This window comes from Colias eurytheme, chromosome 28 (assembly GCF_061535395.1).
Source record: "Colias eurytheme isolate Ceu_HAF_F1 chromosome 28, ilColEury1 Martin Lab GWU primary, whole genome shotgun sequence".
Classification (NCBI taxonomy): Eukaryota; Metazoa; Arthropoda; class Insecta; order Lepidoptera; family Pieridae; genus Colias; species Colias eurytheme.
The window spans coordinates 3,295,185-3,316,577 of NC_143007.1; the positions used below are offsets into that span (position 1 = coordinate 3,295,185).

Below are 21,393 nucleotides of genomic sequence, written 5' to 3' on the forward strand. Positions count from 1 at the left end.
CAATTGGCGAGTCAGGAATACTGAGGAGACTCCAGAGATGCCGATGTTCATAAGTTTTTGAGAGACGACCACGTCTTTTGGTAATAAGAGCTTTCCCTGACTTTCGCATTTGCTCTGAAACGGCTAATTAAAAATCATACAGTGGCATATAGCATGAGTCTGTATTTATTGATGATGATATGATATTTACATGCTTAGCAGTGAGATTAAAGTGTCCAGGATCGATACGGGAACAATCAGTGAAAGTATCCTTGAATGCATACCGAGCCACATATGACATAATATATTTTGGACGGAATGCATACGAAGCCAAATATGACAGATTTGGAAAAGTACAAAAATAACATGATAAAAGCAAAAAAACAACCAAACCAAATGTTTTACCTTATTTTAGAAAGACTAAAGAATGAAGTAATATTTTTTTTCATGGCTTTACTCACCATTTTGATATTGAAATCTTAATTTGAAAATCACGGTTTTTTCCGCGCACCCAAACCGTCGCACGCGCTAGACTAAATCTATAATATATCTGATGGATAATATTTACACTGTATAAATTAATTACATTCCAATTCTCGATGAAATGCTGTTTAACATGTATGGTAGTTTTTTTAGATATTGTTTATAGTTAGCCTATAAAAAATTCATGAACTTCGTCGTCCATAGATGGCTTTGTATGCGGTAAGGGGTTAATAGATTTTGAAAGGTATTTACTAATATGTATTACCATAGGCAAATATAAATTATATTCGTCCATGGTATTACTAAAACTATTAACTAATTATACTAGGTTGTAGTAGGTATTGATATAAATTTATTTAATTTATATTGTTTTAACATAAGTATATTATGTTATACAAATGACCGATATCAAAACTATTTAGTAAATAGCACATCTAAATAAACATTTTACTTTTCTTTTTTGAAGTTGTTTTTCTTTATCGTAGTTATTTTTAATGTACATGTACAACTATGATTTATAACATTTGATTTTTTTTTAATTATACCTTTTTTATCAACTGGCAATTTAGTTTAGTTTTCTCTAAAAATTTCTGGCAACACTCATGATGATATCGGAACGATTTTATCGGACAATGTGAAAGGGCAAATTGTATCCGATATCGGATATCGGCTATCGGCGTCCGATATCCGATATCGGATCGGATAATGTGAAAACGCTCTAACAATCAACAATAGCCCCGCTTTTTTAGCTATGTGTCAGCCAGAAGGCCAGACTATATTTTCTGTAAAATTAATTAATTAATTATTAAAAGATTCAAATACAAAATAAATATTCTTAGTCTCTATAAATATAAAAAAATGATAATACTTTCATTCATTTTTCATAATCTTTATAAATTATAATATTATACGTTTATCACATCGATTGAAAAAATATCTAAAAAAGTAAAGAACGATTAATATTTATTTCAAATAAAAATAACTTTTGCGTTACCAATTAAATTAATAATTAAAAAAATATATAAACAAAATGTATTTTATGAATAAGGTCATTGTTAAATACTGAATGCAGCCATAAAATGTACTCGTCAATAGCGCCACCTATCGTTGATAGGCATAATCAATATATTCTTCTCTCAACATTGGCATTTTCTTGCTCTTTCATGTATTTTTCTTTTCATTTGTGGTGATTTGACTACGTGAAATGGTTTAACTGAAACAAGGCCTATTTATTACCATTTCACAGTAATGCAAATTTATTCTTCACAAGAAGATATTGCAACATAACGTAGAGTAATCTAAATAAATTACTTTTGTACTTGGTGTTATATCCTAAAGTGAAATGTGGTCGATGACAGTGTAAAACGGGTGCTTGATACGTAAGTATAATCTAAACAAATTGAGATTTACGTGTAATATACATGCAGGCAGTAGCTTTGGAGTCGTATTTTATTCTGTTGTATTATATCAAACTGACAATTGACAGAAGGTAAATTCAGGTGATGCACAAGTCTACAGTGTATCTACAGAAAAAGTTGAGAGATCGAAATCTGTTGATAAAATATGAAATTGTTTTATTAAATCGTACGTTGTCAGTGTATATTTAGTGTTCAAAACAGTGCCATAAAGAGTGATCTATCTTTATACAATAGAGGTATGTCTAGACGGGTAAGGAATAAAAAAAAACATGTTTTGATTTGCCCTTGTTGATTGCAAAATCTCTTCCTTTGTCGAATGTTAAACACTTTTACTTTTTCAACGTTCATTGTTCGTGATACTGTGACGTTATTTTCCCGCTAGTTTGCAATTATATTTTCGCGGGTAGATAGAATAAGTTAGGTGTGTGATTCGAGTATTTGACTGTCGCAGAATTAACTTTCTTGCGTAGTTGTTAACAATATGGTAATATGACACAGTTTACGCTTGAGTGAAGACTTTAACTGTTGTTTGATGAGTAACAAATGCAGTTATACCTGATTGCTATCTTGACGAGTTTTTTCACTTGCATCCAGTGGTATTATGCCTTTTATTTGGTAGAAATCGATATTTCTTATGTAAGTAATGTGAATGTATGAAAATATCAAACTATACTTTAGTGTCACAATCTTTAATAAATTAATGTTCCATTTCCTACTTTTTTTATAATGATAATACAGTAACTATGAAAGTTTTCTTTTTAAAAATATAATGTACCTATTAAATACCTAAGTATAATATATTCCTTTGTATATGTTTTCTTTTTTGTCTGAGTAGCTGATAATTATAGATCTGTATCTGTTATCAGTCAGATAATGTCTTTGTTTTTTGCAAACACTGAGATGCATAGTTAGGTTAGAGTAGAGAGGCATAGTTTTTGGTAATATGTACATACATAAATAATAACATACAAATCAAAATATATTTTGTGCTTGTTGAACTATATAACTGATCTAATTTCAAAGAATTTCATCTCCCTTCAATGTCAAATTAGTAAATAGATTATACATGTTTTAGAAATAAAAGACTGTAACGGATTTTAAACGCGATTTATTGATTAAATTATTTTCCCGATGTTTCGAACACTTTACAGCAAGCGTGGTCACGGGGAGACAGTCAGAGACGGGGGTCAGTCATAGTTCTAGATATAGAAATGGTCTTAGTGCAAGTTTGAATCAATGCATAGGTAGTCACTGTTACTTCAATTTATTAATTTGTGTTTGAGTTTTGATAATAATCATAGTCATGAAATAGTGTAAGGGTCACATATCTTTTAATTACTTGAAAAGATGTAAAATTTGTAATGCTAAAGTGATGTTTAAAATGATAATTGATTTCTTGTAGTTTTAATAGAATTGTAAGGAACATCAATTTGATAACAATATAATAGAGCTATCTCTTCATAATAGAGCATAGTCGAGATAAATAAATTCATCCATCTCAAAAAGTCGGCAACACATCTGCAGAAGCCTCTGTAGATGGTTGGTTGACAAGCTTACGATCAGGCGCTCCACAAGCCCTTTCTATTACATATATTATATAAAAAAAATAGTATCCTTATATGCAGCCCTTCTAGAGTTGTAGGGAGACATAAATAAAAGTTAGTTCCACTAACTTATTTGTTAATGTACAGCTAATTTAAAAAAATAACCATATCATGTCAAAATTATAACCATTTTCTGTGTCATACATAAAAAAATTATAATCATTAATTTCAACAATATTATAAATTTATTCTCATAGTTTTAGAGACATAGTTTAAAGCCTAGGTACATAGTTATATATCAATATAGATGCTTTATAGGTCTTCTGTGTTTGGGTAATATAATGGGTTCATATAATGAAGCCTAGTAACTTACAGATTATGTATACAGATTAACTAGTTTATGATATCTATATAAAAATTTTCCTTAGTGCATCAGTCAAAATTATATATAAATACATCACTACATAGTTTAAAACAAAGTCGTTTTCTCTGTCCTTATGTCCCTATGTATGCTTAAATCTTTAAATCGACGCGAAATACCCCAATGCGAAGTAGTGCGATACTTGGGTGTACACATGGATAGAAAACTTACTTGGAAAACACACATTTTTAATAAAAGGAAATCTCTTGGGCTACAACTTAGGAAGATGTACTGGCTACTGTCGCGCAAGTCCGGTCTGTCGCTGGATAACAAGCTACTCCTTTACAAATGCATACTGAAGCCTATGTGGACGTATGGAATTGAGCTATGGGGCACGGCATCAAACTCCAATTTGGAAATCCTGCAACGGTTCCAATCAAAAATGCTGCGGATGATAACAGATGCCCCGTGGTATGTCACAAATAACCAACTACATCGTGACCTGAATATACCCCTAGTGAAACAGGAGATCTCCACAAGGCTGAAAAGCTACGCAAAACGTTTAAAAAACCATCCAAACGCACTTGCCTGTAATCTGATGGATACGGAAATCCGACACTTTAAAAGAATTAAAAGAAAGGCCCCACAGGACCTCATAATATGAGGTCTTAGCATAATATAATGGATTGGTCATTGGACTAATACCATTCAAGTCATTTAATTTACCTTCATAACCTCTAGCTAAATGCCTAATTATCAGGCAGATTGCAAGAAAAATCAGATATTAAAAAAATCTACGCAACGGATTTTGATGCGGTTTTGTTTGATAGATAGAGTGATTCAAGAGGAAGGTTTAAGTATATAATTTATTAGGTTTTTGACAAAGCAGGCTAAGCCGCGCGCGGAAAGGTAGTGTAATAAATATGTATCAAACAATAATTATTAATATATCCCATTACTCCAAATACAGCATTTTCTAAGAAATTATATAATGCTCTCTGGTGCAATTAATTTCTAGTCCATAGGTAGAAGCATTTGTGTTTATTTTTCTGTTTATCATTATTTTAAGTACATTATAATAACCGCCTCAATGGTACAATGGTTAATGCATGAGTGTAAAAGTGATAGGTCCTGGGTTCAATTACTGGTCAAGAAAAAGAAAAACAAGTTTCAGTCTTGTAGGACACTTGTCTACTTGTCCCTTAAGAAAATTGATAAATGAAACAGATATATGCATTATAATGCATAATGCATCTGCCTCTTACCCCACTAGGTGACATGGGACTTCACTTACTTAACATTATAATGGGGAAAGGAATTTACATTTTTAACTCTCATTATAAATTAAACGTCTCAGTGCCCACGATACAGGCTTGCCTAGTGTGGGTACTATAGGTAATCCTTTTTTTAATAAACCTAGATTAAGCCAATATGTGTAAAGCGTGCAACGTCAATCAAAGTGTATCTGTGTAAAAACATATGGTTTTTAAATAAATATATTTTCAAATATATTAAATTTTACATTTTTAACTGAAACATTACTTTACCATTTTGTTTATTCCTTGATTTCAGAAAAATTGCAATATTAAGGTTATTATTATTATTATTTTGTATCTTTTCTATTCAATGGGAGCAGAGCCAGGACAAGTAGCTTAATAATAGGCACAAAATTGTTTCTTTCAACATTTTACCAACTTATCTGATTTATATTTTTAACCATGTTACAAGAATAAAAAAGATTTTTAATATAAAAGACCATATAATAAGTAATAATCAATTATTCAACTTTCACTTTGAAACTTGATCTATTCAAAAGTAATATCTTTTCAATTATCAGACTTAAATATTAATTTCAATGTAAATTAAATATTTATTAAGTTTATTCATGATTCTCTGAATTATAAGGTCCACATTCTTTTATTTAATGAAATGATGAGGAAGGTTCCGATATTTCCTATAGAAATTTGAGTTACACAATCCATGAATCAATACAAATTTATGGCTATGTGGATATTATTGAAATTAATGTGTGATGAGTATTCTTAAACAAATATTTTATATAATTATATACATAATACATACTGTTAGTGTTTACACATTAATCTTAATTTATGTTAAATCTATCAATTAAATCTGCTTTGAAATATTAATAGAAATTAGAAACTGTATGTATCACAAACAACAATTTCCAGAATATTACATACACATTTTTTGAATCAACATATTTCTTTTTCCCTACAATACTTAGTATTAACCACAGGACAAGCCTTAATTATGTAACTATTTAACGGTGATGTTGTAGATTAGTATAAACCACGTCATGATGTTATAATAATATCAAGTGTAGGTACTATGTAGCTGATTCTTTCAACGCATTCAGGGCATCCTTATCACATACGGGTGTAAAATTAGATTACCTACGACACCAACTCTACCGAACTACAAAAAAAAATCGGAAAATTACAAAAAATATTTTTTGTTCCAGAATCTCCAAGCACTACCCAGCTGACAGGCGTTGAACGACCCAAAATTATGCTACTGTAAATATAGTGATCGTGATCTCGTATTAGTGTAATATAATCGCATGATAATAATCGAGTTGTGATTTGTGAAATTGGTGCAATCGTGTGTATGATAATATAGCGATGAGCTCGAACGTTAGGATGTCGGTGCCGCCGCCGCCCTTGCGGCAAATCGATTTGGACCAGGTGAGTGCTGATTTTTTAGGGTTCCGTAGCCAAAATGGCAAAAACGGAACCCTTATAGTTTCGTCATGTCCGTCTGTCCGTCTGTCCGTCTGTCCGTCTGTCACAGCCGATTTACTCGGAAACTATAAGTACTACAGTGATGAAATTTGATGGGAATATGTGTTGTATGAACCGCTACAAAAATATGACACTAAATAGTAAAAAAAAGAATTGGGGGTGGGGCCCCCCATACATGTAACTGAGGGATGAAATTTTTTTTTTCGATGTACATACCCGTGTGGGGTATCAATGGAAAGGTCTTTTAAAATGATATAAAGTTTTCTAAAAAACATTTTTCTTAAAGTGAACGGTTTTTGAGATATCAGCTCTCAAAGTCGTAAAAAGTATGTCCCCCCCCCTCTATTTTTATAACTACGGGGTATAAAATTCTAAAAAAAATAGAGGTGATGCATGCTAATTAACTCTTTCAACGATTTTTGGTTTGATCAAAGTATCTCTTATAGTTTTTGAGATAGGTTGATTTAACTGTAATTTATTATATTTGCTGCTACGGAACCCTTTGTGCGCGAGCCCGACTCGCACTTGGCCGGTTTTTAATATTTACGTAAGTACAAATTTTTATGTGTGGTAACTAGTAAGTTAATTTATTAATGAAAATACAAAAAAAATACTTCCATTTTTTTTTTCATCTGGATCGAGTGATTGGTGGTTTTTTATCAATTGATTGTGAAAGTGATTGGTAAATGATTTCCTGTATGAGCTATAGATTTTAACATAATTTTTACCGCATTAACACGAACAAAGCCGGGACCGTTGGCTAGTTCGCTATAAATGTACATCTTATATTACGTAGAATCTCTAAATATAGACGATAAACTGAATGTATTGATGTTTATGACATGCTCAGATTTTATACGCTAAGATTTTATACGCTAAGATTTTATACTCGATCGCGTATAAAACAAAAAAGTTTGGAAAATCCAAAAGTGCACGACTCATAATGCTCATTTAATTATGAAATAATTTGGAAAATCCAAAAGTGCACGCCTCATAATTTTTTTTTAATAAATATTTATTAATTATTATTTTTGTTTATTTAATAACAATTAAACCACATCGAATCAGACCCTGAAAAATGAAAGGGTTCTATTCCTGAGCATACTCAAGCGTAAGAGAAAAAAAAAGACTCGATTAGTAAAGTATTTCGGTCGCTATCGTGTTAACAAGAAAAAGGATCCGCACATACAGACACACGGACGTCCAAGACAGAACTTTTTTAAACTGTTTTTTAACTAGTTTAAATAACAAAAATGACATCAAAAATATCATGAACGTTAAAAATAGTGTTTTTTCTTAATATGTGTGTGTATGTATTATCTTACAAGTGCAATGTATGATACATAAAGACATTTTAAGTTTGAAAAATCAGATGTTTTTCGCGAAGTGACAGTAGTACCCACCTCAACGCTTCGCTTATGAGGCGTGCAATACATAAAAAAAAAACTTATTGTAGTTTTCGTTTTTTATTAATTGCAATTAAACGACACTGAATTAATTAATCATTCGCATTCAGTGACCTACAATCGTCAATTAGAATATTTAAAAAAAAAAAATTAACTCAAATGATGGATTTTTTCACAAGTTATAGTGTTTTCAGGTTTCACACGTGACGGACAGGAAAACTTTTTTGACCTATTTCGGTGTTTTTTTCCAATTCTATTGAAGTAAATCAATTTTTAAAAAGTATGGGATTAATCTCCATTAAATTATCTCGACAATAGTATGCAAAATATCTTGATTCCGTGAACTAACAAGGCTATAATAATAAGAATAGCTGCAAAAACGAGGCGAAAAAAATTTTTCGATCGTAAAGCACTCTCTGATGCTTCGCATCATGAGTCGTGCAATAAGAAGGTATCCTACTAATATAACAAATGTGGAACAGTGAAAGTGTAGTTTATGTTTTTTATTAAATCACGCAAAACGACAGAACTTTATTTATTGTTATTACCTACATCGCCATAAAAGGAGTTTCGTATCGTGCAAATTTTATTTATTGTAGGTAAAAATACAATAGGTGAAAAATCAAAAAACTATGGTTCTAATAAAAATAATTTAAATCGATTTAACATTTGTCTGTTACGTGAAAGTAACAAATATGATATGGGCAGACCAAAAGGCAAAAAAATTAAGAAATGTAACAATTTCCAAGCCCTGCGTTATGGTGGATTTTGCCCGGAATATCGCTTCTACCGAAAATAATCGGTAACAAGCTTTGTGTCCCTGTAGTGGGCTGATTATGATGAAACAACTAATTTCCATAAAAATTTCCTTTGCTTACGCGAAGCTGCTGTATTAGTAGAACCTAGTAGATACTTCTTGCTTTTTGACTCCATATTATGCTAATTTTTATCAAACCCCACTATCGAACACACATACTTAGTAGGTAGAATAACAGTTAACAACATAATAATTAAAGGGATGAATAACAAGTTGCCATAATTGATTCGCTGTATAAAAAGACTCGGGTTAATACACTGCTTGTGGGCGGTGGCCGTGTCACATTTATTTGTGTATCTCTTGAGCTCGTTTATATGGTATAATGTACGTATTATTCTATGTTAATTAATACGTAGGATTTGTACTTAACATTAAATACCTTAAAAATGAGTTAGTGAGCGTGGTTATGGACAAATCACAAAATAAGAGATACCTAGTTATTTGGATTCAATACAATAATGGCAATGAATACCTTCTCTATCATTATTTTCATATACCTAAATAATAATTAATTTCAACAAATCATTATAAATGGCTAATAAATAATTACAATTTTACAACAAAGTATTAGGTAGGTACTTTAGATTTTATAGAACCTCTACCGTCATCAAACTTTTATTTTTCTATTTTTAAATCCTAATAATAAGTTATACCTATGCTCAGAGATTTATAATGCAGACGTACGTACATCTGACGGTAAGAAATGACGCATTATTACGCCAAATGTTCCGTTATGAAGTCATTAGACTATTAAAAAACTTCGTATGTAAAAGTACTAGCTGCGCCCCGCGTTTTCACCCGCGTGGCTCCGCTCCTGTTGGTCTTAGCGTGTTGATATGTAGCCTATAACCTTCCTCGACAAATGAGCTATCTAACACCGAAATAATTTTTCAAATCGGACCAATAGATCCTGAGATTAGCGCCTTCAAACAAACAAACTCCTCAGCTTTATAATATTAACATAGATTAGTTGAATCGAGATTACTTCGGTTAAAAATCTAAATAATTTACAGAATAAACAAACTTATTATGTCACTGCTATTCAAAACATTCTCATTTTGCGAATTTTATTAAAGTTTTTCATATAATATTACTCTACTTAAAAGCAGAAACAGAAGCCGTCTAATTATGAAATAATAATTGCATCATAAAATGAAAGTATTCAAGTTGCTTAATGTTAAAATTGAATCAATTTTAGTCGCTTCTAGAAATTGATAATTACGTGCATGTCTTTATATTTTCATACTATTTCATCATTTTTATACGACTTCTAAAAAGGAGGTCAAAAAGCCGATACCTAGTTTAGATTTAGAAAACTGTATATGTATATCAAAGTATAGTTTATGAAAATATTAACAAAATTTTGGTTACGACATTAATTAGCTTCTTCTAAAACTTCCCCTTCTAAAGTTTCCCATGTAGTATTTTGTAATTCATCTATGTATGTATATATTTTGGTATGTCATGTCTTGTGTATTTTGGTGAGATATAGGATAAATGCATTCCATTTATAAATATTACACTATTGCATCATCTATTGATTTTTCTTAACGAATAAGTAGGTGATCAGCCTTCCGTGCCAGACCTACATTTTCCCCCTCCATCTCCCGTAGGAATCGAAACCTAGATCTTTATTTAAACATCTATTTATTCCCTGTAGTTGGTTCATTTTATTAAATGCAAATAAGTGTTTTCTTTTTTTATTGGAAATTATAGTACTCGTCTCTGTAGTATTAAAAAGTAGTAAGTAGTAATACGATATCGGTAAATATTGAAACTGGAAAAATGTTTATAAATATTTGTTTATGTGTATCTTTATTATTAGTAGCAAGTCCGACAGACTCCATAAATATATAATTTGTTTGTTTAAATAATAATTATGTAAAATATTAAAATAAATAAAAGTAATCACTAATCACCCATCATAAATAACATTAAAATTTGAATTTGCATATTGTTATTGCCATATATTTACCGTCTAGAATCTAGATTAAAACAAGAAAGAGAACTCTAAGCTTTATAATAAAATTTGGTTAGGGAGCCAGGTGCAAATTTGGTTAACTATTTCCTCTCAAGAGATAATTCGTCAGACGCATGAGAGTATAGTATTATAAAGCCTCGTGAACGTCAGCTGGCGCTCGGTTGGGGGGGTGAGCGGTTGTAGCCTCCCACGCACATAGGAAAAAAAATACATTCATTCATTCATTTCCTCTCAGCTAAAAATTTGTCAAATTGTAGCTAACCCAATATCTCAACGAAAAAAAATAGTCAGCTGGTTACAACATGGTGTATTATACGTCAGCTGGTGTCTCGAACATGAAAGTTAAATTTAAAGAAAAATTTATTTTCCGTTATTTCCTCTCAAACAAAAATTTACCTGATGATAGCTTATATGTAACTGTGGATAAATATATATGTCAGCTGGCTGTATCTTGGTGGAAAAACCGTCAGCTGATACGGGAGGCTACAACCGCTCTTCCCCCCAACCGAGCTCCCGCTGACGTTCACGAGGCTTCATAATACTATACTTTGATGCATTTTACTAATTACCGCTTGAGAGGAACTTGGTCATAAAATCTGCTGCTGGCTCCCGGACCAATTGTTCTAACCTGCAAGCAATCCATACGACAATAAGTTTTGTACGCACTTATATTATATGCTATGGACCAATCTTCTTCTCTTATATATAAAAATGAATCGCAAAATGTGTTGGTAAGCGCATAACTCGAGAACGGCTGAACCGATTTCGATAATTCTTTTTTTATTATATTCCTTGAAGTACGAGGATGGTTTTTATGTATGTAGAGAAAACGTAAATATGTACCACGGGCGAAGCCGGGGCGGACCGCTAGTTAATAATATAAACAATTAGATAATTTTAATAATCCTATAAAAAAATTACTCTAAGCGAAATACATAATTCGCGGCGCGGGATAAGAATTTTTTTTACCTTTATCCTTTACCTCAGATTGGTTGCCTGGAAGAAATCGGAGGTGAGCGATTAGGTCGCCTTTTGGACCTACTGTATTATAATCGGTATTTTATCATCTAGTTATAACTGCTTTGAATATGTGATACGTCAAATTTAAATACATTTAATAAAGCACAGCAAATACTTAATTAAAAACTCATCTATACTAATAGATATTATAAAGCTGAAGAGTTTGTTTGTTTGAACACGCTAATCTCAGGAACTTACTGGTCCGATTTGAAAAATTATTTCGGTGTTAGAATTAGCCCATTCATCGAGATAGGCTATATATCATCACGCTAAGACAATGGAGCCACGCGGTTGAAACCGCGGAGCGCAGCTAGTTATTATATTACATACGATATTACATATTATGTATAAATCCATACGAATCTTCTCAAGATATCTGTCTCAGACACCTGATCACGTGCCATGCCTTGCGACTACAGGGACCCACGTCTCTCGCTACCTGGCTGTGAATTATAATGGACCTTGATCGATATAGAGATGTGACGACTGTCTGTATTAGAAGATCTGTAATGTTTTGTTTTTAAAAAAATGAGGAGGTTCTCAATTCGACTGTATTTTTTGGTTTGTTTCGTCAGAACAGCTGTCGAAACGGGTGAACCGATCTTGATAAAAGTAGGTTCTTCCCGTGTGGTTCCACTTCGTTCACTTGGGTCTTGTTCTGAGGACTGAGACTGTGCTGTTATTACAGTAAAGCCCCGTATTACCAAATACATAATATTTGTGTAGAAAATAAACTATTTAAACATCTATCTACTCAATTTAAAAAAAAATGCTCACATTGCTACCTCTAACTGCAACACGTAGATATATTAATTACACAATTTTTAAAAGTGCACCTTTAGTCTAACATAGAAATTAATTACCTAAAATATACTTAATAACAAATATTATTTAATTACCAAACAATTCAATTCATCTTAAAATAATCTCTACTGTAAAACCAATCTCGATATTAATCCAATAAATCAGTTTTCATTTGCATTCGAAAAACAATGAAAACCGCGTTAACAGCTTGTTAACAATGTTTCATTGTTTCAAACAAAAAGTTACAGTTACGACCATTAACGGTGTTCAGTAACAAATTTGAGATAAATGAACCGTTGTGCGAATTTGTATGTTCGTGTCGTGAAACGGAATAATTGTAACTTATTATTACGTAGATTTGATAACTAGCTAATTCACGGTTACGTCCACCTTTCTCCTTAAGACCGTTTTTATCCCATCCCATTCCCCTCTATGGTAGGCAACACCCATAACGTATGTTATGACTTATGGACGTTTATGGGCGACGCACTTTGCCATCAACATCGGCCATTGCGTCTGCTCGTTTGCCTTCCAATGCTATAAAAAAAAAGCTTCGAGATGAGTTTATCCGGCATGCACGGAAGGACGTTGTATTAATTATTCTGTACACATTATTTAATACATACTAGCTGCGCTCCGCGGTTATACCCGCGAGGCTCTGCTTCTGTTGGTCTTAGCGAGATGATATTATATAGCCTATAGCCTTCCTCGATAAATGGGCTATCTAACAACGAAAGAATTTTTCAAATCGGACCAGTAGTTCCTGAGATCAGCGCGTTCAAACAAACTCTTCAGCTTTATAAAATTAGTATAGATTACTTTTGAAGTTCTGAATTATGTACGTAGATTTGGTAACTAGCTTCGAGATGAGTTTATCCGGCATGACGTTATATTAATTATTCTGAAGAAATATTTATTATTGAAAATACGAAAATTACAATTTCCATCGTATCAGCCTTTTAAATGATGTCTAAATAGTGCAGTTAGGTAATAAATGAAGTATGTATTTACCTTCTTACTTGTTATGTTTCGTAAATAAGCCTCACGGTACGTTGTTGATCGTGGACCGTGAAATACTTTGAAACCATGAAATAAAATCTTATTAAAATAATGAAATATCCAGATCGTTCCCAATTAAGCTGAATAATAACTAATCTTTAGCAATACATTACACATTTATACATTACTAGAGGTCCGCCCCGGCTTCGCCCGTGGTACATATTATTTCGCCATAAAAGGTAGCCTATGTCCTTTCTCGGGTATCAAAATATCTCCATACCAAATTTCATGCAAATTGGTTCAGTAGTTTAGGCGTGATTGAGTAACAGACAGACAGACAGAGTTACTTTCGCATTTATAATATTAGTATTGATAAACGACTTTGCATGACTAAGCACTTTTATCTTACCTGCTTTATGTTTCTTGATTTCGAAACATATAAAAATATCATTAGCAAATCTCAATCAGGAAGTAGCATCAATTACACTCTTGCGCATAGAAGAGCACGTAAATCTATCGGTCTTGTGCGTGATTTCTTTCCGGTGGTATTGGATTTCTCAACAGAAGAGCACATAATATCAGATGAACATATGATAAATACGGTTTATGTCTGTAAATCAACAAAATCTATACTAATATTATAAAGCGGAAGAGTTTGTTTGTTTGTTTGAACGTGCTAATCTCGGGAACTACTGGTCCGATTTGAAAAATTATTTCCGTGTTAGATAGCCCATTTATCGAGGAAGGCTATAGGCTATATATCGTGTCGCTAAGACCAACAGGAGCGGAGCACTGCGGGTAAAACCGCGGAACACTTCTAGTAAAGAATAGTTTGGACTTTTTTAATGAAGCACACCATTCACTAGAAACTATGAATTACATAATCAAGAAATCGAGATATCAGAAATCACTTAAAACGCAGTGATGAATAAATGGTTATTGTCTAGTGTCTAGACTCTATAGACTAAACATTTTGAAGCGTAGTGAAAATTGTGTCAATGAAGTAAATATATATTATGTACTAGATGACCCATTTTTCATTGTTGCTCCTTGCTGCACCTATTGTTCGTAGCGTGATGTTATAATATAGCCTTTCTCGGTAAATTTACTATCAAACACAACAATTGTAGAATTTAAATACACAGTTCCTGAGATAAGCTCGTTCACTTATTTTAAGCAAGTAATAAAATATCGAGTTTTCCTACAAGAAAATTCTAAATTTAACTATTAGTCATGAACATCATGGTTTACAATCAATACTACTGATGGCCCACATGTTTGGTATAATTTTTCATTGAATATTTTACTTCAGTTCAAAGTCCCACCTTAATCACTTTCGTCAAAGGCTGAAGGCAGAGGAGGCTATTCTTTACGCAAAAGATTCAATGGGATAAATCATATTTCTTGCCAAAGAAATGAAGAATTAAAAAAAAATTGCAAGAGAATTAATATTTGTGACATTTTGATAGAATCAATCGTGGGACCTACATAACAAGTAATTGGTTCTTACAAAAAAACGAATTTACATCGTTATCAAACACAAATGAATATTTACGTCAATTTCGTAAGACCACAGAAGTCCACAGAAGAGCCTTGAATTCTCAAAGCTACCTATTCCTACTATTCATATACTGGACAAACAAATCAGAACTGTTAAATTACTATGCACTTTGATAAATCTATCGATTTTTCTTCATTCAGTCGTTTTCATTCAGAACAGAACCATTATGTGAATACAATGTGGGCACAATTCAATTTCTAGCAATTTGTATATGGTGCGTCCGCGATGGATCCCGTTGTGTGACCGAGCCGTGTCACTCGTTTGTATTACGTATGGTTTGTCGGTTTGATGGAGATATATTGTGGCTCTATAATGAGGCTTTAGTATGTTTATTATAGTATAGTAGCTTTGCCTGCTTTGCCTCGCGGTTTCACCCGCATTGCTCCGCTGTTGGTCTTAGCGTGATGATATATAATAGCCTATAAGCATTCCTCGATAAATGGGTTATCTAACACCAAAACAATTTTTCACATCGGACCAGTAGTTCCTGAGATTAGCGCGTTCAAACAAACTCTTCAGCTTTATAATATCAGTATAGACTATAGATATACCATGAAAGGAAAGGAGTCGCGTCATGGAGTAAGGCGATGAATTTGGTATCATTGAATCTTGCAAAAGACTTAACTTGTGACACGTGGACTCGGCACACACGCTCTTTTTAGAAGAACATTGGCTTTCTTTGTTGTCGGGTTTGAATTGAATGGGGGTGAAATAGGGGATGGAATTTGTATGGGGAATAAGTGGCTTGAGATAACGAGGTGTGTACGCTAGTTAGACTGCGGGTAGGAAGTACCTTATAAGTACTGTGAAGGGCTTGATGATTTTCAAATGTCTCACTTTGAAAAAGGAAAAAATACAAGCTACAGTCTATACACGCATATTTAACTACATATTTAAAATCTGTTTTAAGTTCGAACCACACATATGAAATTAGAGTAAAGACGTTCAGGCATGAGCGCAGAGCCTTTAGCCGTAGGGCTAACAAAAGTAATGTCTGGCAGGGCACAGAAGGCTGATGCAACTTAACCGTTAAGAAAATCGATCAATGAATAATGAATACATCTACTCCATAGTCCACAAGTAGACACGGAAATTTTCACAACACCACTCACTACACATGAAACTTACAACATGGCCATTAGGCCAAAGCATTAGCTTTGGAAGCAATTGATAGCTCAGTATGAATAACGAATAGTATTGTTATAAAGCCTTGTTGATAAAAAAAAGACGTGTGGCACTCGGGGACTGCCGCGGTAAAGCTATTGCATAGCATGCCTTCAAGCCACATCTCCGACTCGGTGGTCGGTGTGGCTTGAAGGCCGTCGAAGTGGGAAGCGTGAGGTTTTTCGTTACGGAGTTTCTGGATTCGGTCCCCGCGCTCAAGGCCCGCGATAGAAGATATGCAATAGCTTAAAATACCGAATTAGGAATATCTACGCACCATTGCAACAATAGAACACTATGTAGATTTAATACTTTTTGATGTTGTTTTTTTTTTTAATATTTGAGTGCTGTATGAATCGAGTAATCCAAATTTAAAAATCTAGTGTACAAATAAAAGTTAAGTCGTTTCGAACGTTTTGTATCGAGTTTCCATACTGTTCTATATGTATATTGTATACTATGTCGATAAGCTCTAAGCTTACTGCATTGCATCGGGAGTAGCTTCTATAGCGCTCTTTTGTTTATCTTAAATGTCGATACACATGACTGCACATGTTTGTACGATAAAATGCTTTAATACTATAGTATTAGGATATAGTTTGCAATGATTTCGTTTAAATGATTTCGTATTTGAGATTTTGTACAAATTAATTCAAAAACTTTTATTTTTATATTCACAATGTTATGTAATCTAATCCATATTCATAAGTATTTACTATTTAACACAGCTACTCGTTAAATACTGCAATGTCAGAAAATTGTAATTTAAGTAGGTATATTGTTTAATGTTTTTAAATATCATTAAATATCCTTATAAAATAGCGTTTAAAATCGTTAAAATTGCAATACGAGTAGGAATTAAATTTCAATTTTTCTAAAAATACCGATTCGATATTACGAAATAACTGTGCAAAAGTTTAAAGTTGAAGTACTTAAAAAGTATGAGAAAGTACAATTTTGTTTGAAATTTGCTTACGTATGGATTGCTTTAACCCGGTTACGGGTTTGATGCATAGCAGATATGTAGGTAAATAATAAATTCTTACTCATTTAGACAATATTCGCGTATTCGTAGATTGATTATATTAATATCTATTTGTCTCACGAAACTTCTTATGATTCGAACCGAAATCTACGTCTTACTACACAGTCTACATTTATTTAAAATGTCGATTCCTACATCCTGAGGAATGAAGGAATCCTGTAGCAATCGACGTTGAATTAAATAAATCAAGCCGCTACTCTAATATATTGTTTGATATATATGTAATATAATCAATTGTTATACTAGCTTCAACCTAACACTTTGTATGTAGATACCATGATAAACAGACTTTCAGCCTATACATTTATTTCAGACTAGCTCTCCGCCCGCGACTTCGCCCGCGTTTTCGAAGAAAAACCCGTTCCCGTAGGATTTCCGGGATAAAACATATCCTATGTCCTTTCTCGGGTATCAAAATATCTCTATACCAAATTTCATGCAAATTGGTTCAGTAGTTAAGGCGTGATTGAGTAACAGACAGACAGACAGAGTTACTTTCGCATTTTATAATATTAGTATGGATAACAGTCGTATTTGCGTATAAATAAAAATAACCATCCATAAACCATAATAAACTTCGCGTTCATAACGGTAGTAGGATTTTTACTCTGTAGAACGTTAAATCTCTTTGTCTCGTGGAACACCTGTCGTTTGAACGCCAGGGATCAAGCCTCCAATCGTGTCGGATTTCTGATGCAACGAACTGGTGACCTGTGATACCGGTTAAATCCCTATAGTCGCTTAATATAGGAGGAAAGAAGATATTCGATGCTTTAGAGTAGTAGTCTTAAAGATGGCTATTATAAAAATGATTAAATGTAGTAAAAAAACTCACTGAATAATATAAACTCATGAAATTGTTGTATTGTTACCGATCCTTGATAAATATACAAAGTTTGAATTAAATCTGTCTGTTTAGATTTGTTTGGTTCAAAATCGAGTCTAAAGAAGACTGGCGGTTACATAACATACAGGTGAAACAATAAAAGTATGTTCAAAGACGCGGATCCAAACAATGCAGCAGGAAATTATTTCTAGTCTTTTAAAAATATTTTTATTTTAACCGAAGTTCCCGAAAAAGTTTTTCATGTTGTAGAATTTGGAGTGGTAGGTACCTCCTCCCAGGAGCGTCAATGACCATTTAGGTAGAAAAAACTACTCTAACTTACGAAGGAAAGTAACAATAGTATTTTTATTGAAGATTCGCTATTAAAATAGTTCAACTGTTCAAGCAATAACTGCATTTGAATTTATCCAAGGCGAAATCGTTAAAGTCGCAGCGTAGGCAATCGTGATCGTCTCGCAGTCGGAGGTTGGTAAATTGCATCGCTATGAGCGTGACCTATATACACACTGAAGACTGAGTGCCAAGTAAATAAAACCTAGATATAGTATGGGATAAAGAAAGAAAATAAATACGTATTTACATTTTACATATTGTGTTTTTTTTTGAAGTGAAACAAAACTTCAAACTTAAAAAACGTAATTTCAATTTCGCGTCATGGCAATACAGTCACGTCATGAGTAAGGCGATGATTTGGGTATATTTGAATCTTGCCAAAGAAATTTCACTTCTGACAATGTAGGTACTCGGCGCACACGCTCTTTTTTATTTTTTTGATGAGCTGGTTTTTTGTATGATAGTTGGTCTTAACGGAAATTATAAAGGGAGATGAAATATAAAAATAAGGTAGGTACCTAGAAGTAAGTACTGTCTAGACTGAGGATTGAAAGTTACTTGGGATTTTCAATACTTGATTAAAAGTTATTCGTCGAATAGGTTTCGTAATACAATCATTTTAAAAGTGTCCGATTTTTATTATTGTATTATACTTAATTTGATGGATAAGTTTTAACCAAGGATTAAAATATCGGGCGTCAAACAATCAAAACGTTATTTAATGTGAAATTTTTATAATTGCATACAGTCTATACATAAATGCTTAATAACAGAAGCAGTATTGTTTGTGTTAACTATTAATTAGAGTATGTTCGGTATGTTATTAATTAGACAACATACTAACCACAAAAAGAAAGTTGCTATTTAACTAATAATTAACTAATAGATAATTCCACATAGGTATTCCCTAATGGAATTTTGATCATTAAGAAATGCTTTTCATCATCATCATCATCATCAGCCCATATACGTTCCCACTGCTGGGACACGGGCCTCCTATGAGGGTACAGGCCATAATCCACCACGCTGCACAAGTGCGGGTTGGCGGATGACACATGTCGTCGAACTTTTGATTCTTCGACATGTCGGTTTCCTCACGATGTTTTCCTTCACCGTTCGAGCAGTGGTGATGTTACAACATGCGCAGATAAATTGAAAAATCAATTTATTTCCAGCGCGCTCGTCTGGTCTCTAACCCCGGACTTATCGATTCGAAGTCCGAGGTCTCACCACTGAGCCACCACTGCTTAAATGCTTTTAATCATCATTAAATAGTTCTGAGCTGAATAATTTCACTGAATGCTAAACAATATAATATTGTAATTACATTTTATGTATTTATGTACATAATATTTGCCTGTATAGCCATGCTCGATAAATGGGCTATCTAACACCGAAAGAATTTTTCAAATCGGACCAGACGTTCCTGAGATAAGCGCGTGTAAACAAACATAAACAAACTCTTCAGCTTTATTAAATGAGTATAGATTAACAATAATTTGGAAAATCCAAAAGTGCACGCCTCATAATTTTTTTTTAATAAATATTTATTAATTATTATTTTTGTTTATTTAATAACAATTAAACCACATCGAATCAGACCCTGAAAAATGAAAGGGTTCTATTCCTGAGCATACTCAAGCGTAAGAGAAAAAAAAAGACTCGATTAGTAAAGTATTTCGGTCGCTATCGTGTTAACAAGAAAAAGGATCCGCACATACAGACACACGGACGTCCAAGACAGAACTTTTTTAAACTGTTTTTTAACTAGTTTAAATAACAAAAATGACATCAAAAATATCATGAACGTTAAAAATAGTGCTTTTTCTTAATATGTGTGTGTATGTATTATCTTACAAGTGCAATGTATGATACATAAAGACATTTTAAGTTTGAAAAATCAGATGTTTTGCGCGAAGTGACAGTAGTACCCACCTCAACGCTTCGCTTATGAGGCGTGCAATTAAATCTTTCCTCTTTACAATATTATACTTGGCTTATATAGGTTATCATTTCGACACAGCCCAGTGTTTGTATGTACATAACATATAACACTAAAGTGAACTAGAATTCGGGGTCAATGTCATCGGTATAGGTGGAAATCGATTTATTGGAGTTTAATTAATTCTACGCTAGCCGTGTGTCGATAACGTCTAGACTTCAGACTATGCTTCAATATCTAGACACGGGGGTTTAGATTGAGAAATTGAATACCTTTTGACGCGCTTTATTGATTATTTATCACTTGCTTTCCGCCCGCAGCTTTGCAGACTTTGTATAAAACTTAACGAATTATATGTACGCACTAAAATCTCTTTAGAGAATGAGAATTTAAACACGTTTTAACGCGATTTATTCATTACTAGCTTCGCTAACTAGTTCTAAAACTTAACAAATGATTTGTTCATTGTTTTACGCCTTCCTCGAGAATAAATAAATAAAAATAACTTTCTCTAACTAAAACATTTAACAAAAACAGCATCTAAATCCGTTGCGTAGTTTTGAAGATCTAGCATACGTAGGGACTGACAGACAGCTTGAAGCGACTTTGTTTTATACTTTACTAGCGACCCGCCCCGGCTTCGCACGGGTGCAATGCTGATACTAAATACACTACAGAAAAACTGTGAACGTTGTATATGTCGTGGCCATATCGTAAATTTGCTCATTTCATGATATGACTGGCCATTTCACGAAATGGTCGCATTTCGTGAAATGGCCAATTTAGTTTGGCCACATCATGATGTGGCTTGAGCAGATCAATGATAAGAAATCGTTTCACGATATGGCCAACTAAACGCGCGGTTTTTTCATGAAATGATCAAAATTATTTGATCATATCGTAAAATAGTTACATTAATCATTG

At 33.0% G+C, this 21,393-nt stretch overlaps 1 protein-coding gene across 4 annotated transcripts in view; it reads left to right on the top strand.

Annotated features, from left to right (window-relative positions):
• The first annotated feature begins 1,593 nt into the window (after positions 1-1,593).
• The window catches only part of Cul1 (cullin 1), a 66,522-nt gene continuing 46,722 nt past the window's right edge, over positions 1,594-21,393 (top strand). Inside the window, exons 1-2 of one of the 4 annotated variants that reach the window (XM_090117460.1) lie at positions 1,594-1,841; positions 6,271-6,493. In XM_090117460.1, coding sequence (XP_089973586.1) covers positions 6,431-6,493 — 63 coding nt within the window. In that variant the 5' untranslated portion in view covers positions 1,594-1,841; positions 6,271-6,430. Of the gene's footprint in view, positions 1,842-1,942; positions 2,131-2,499; positions 2,517-6,270; positions 6,494-21,393 lie in introns of those variants that run through there. The other 3 variants (XM_090117461.1, XM_090117459.1, XM_090117462.1) reach the window with 3 other exon arrangements.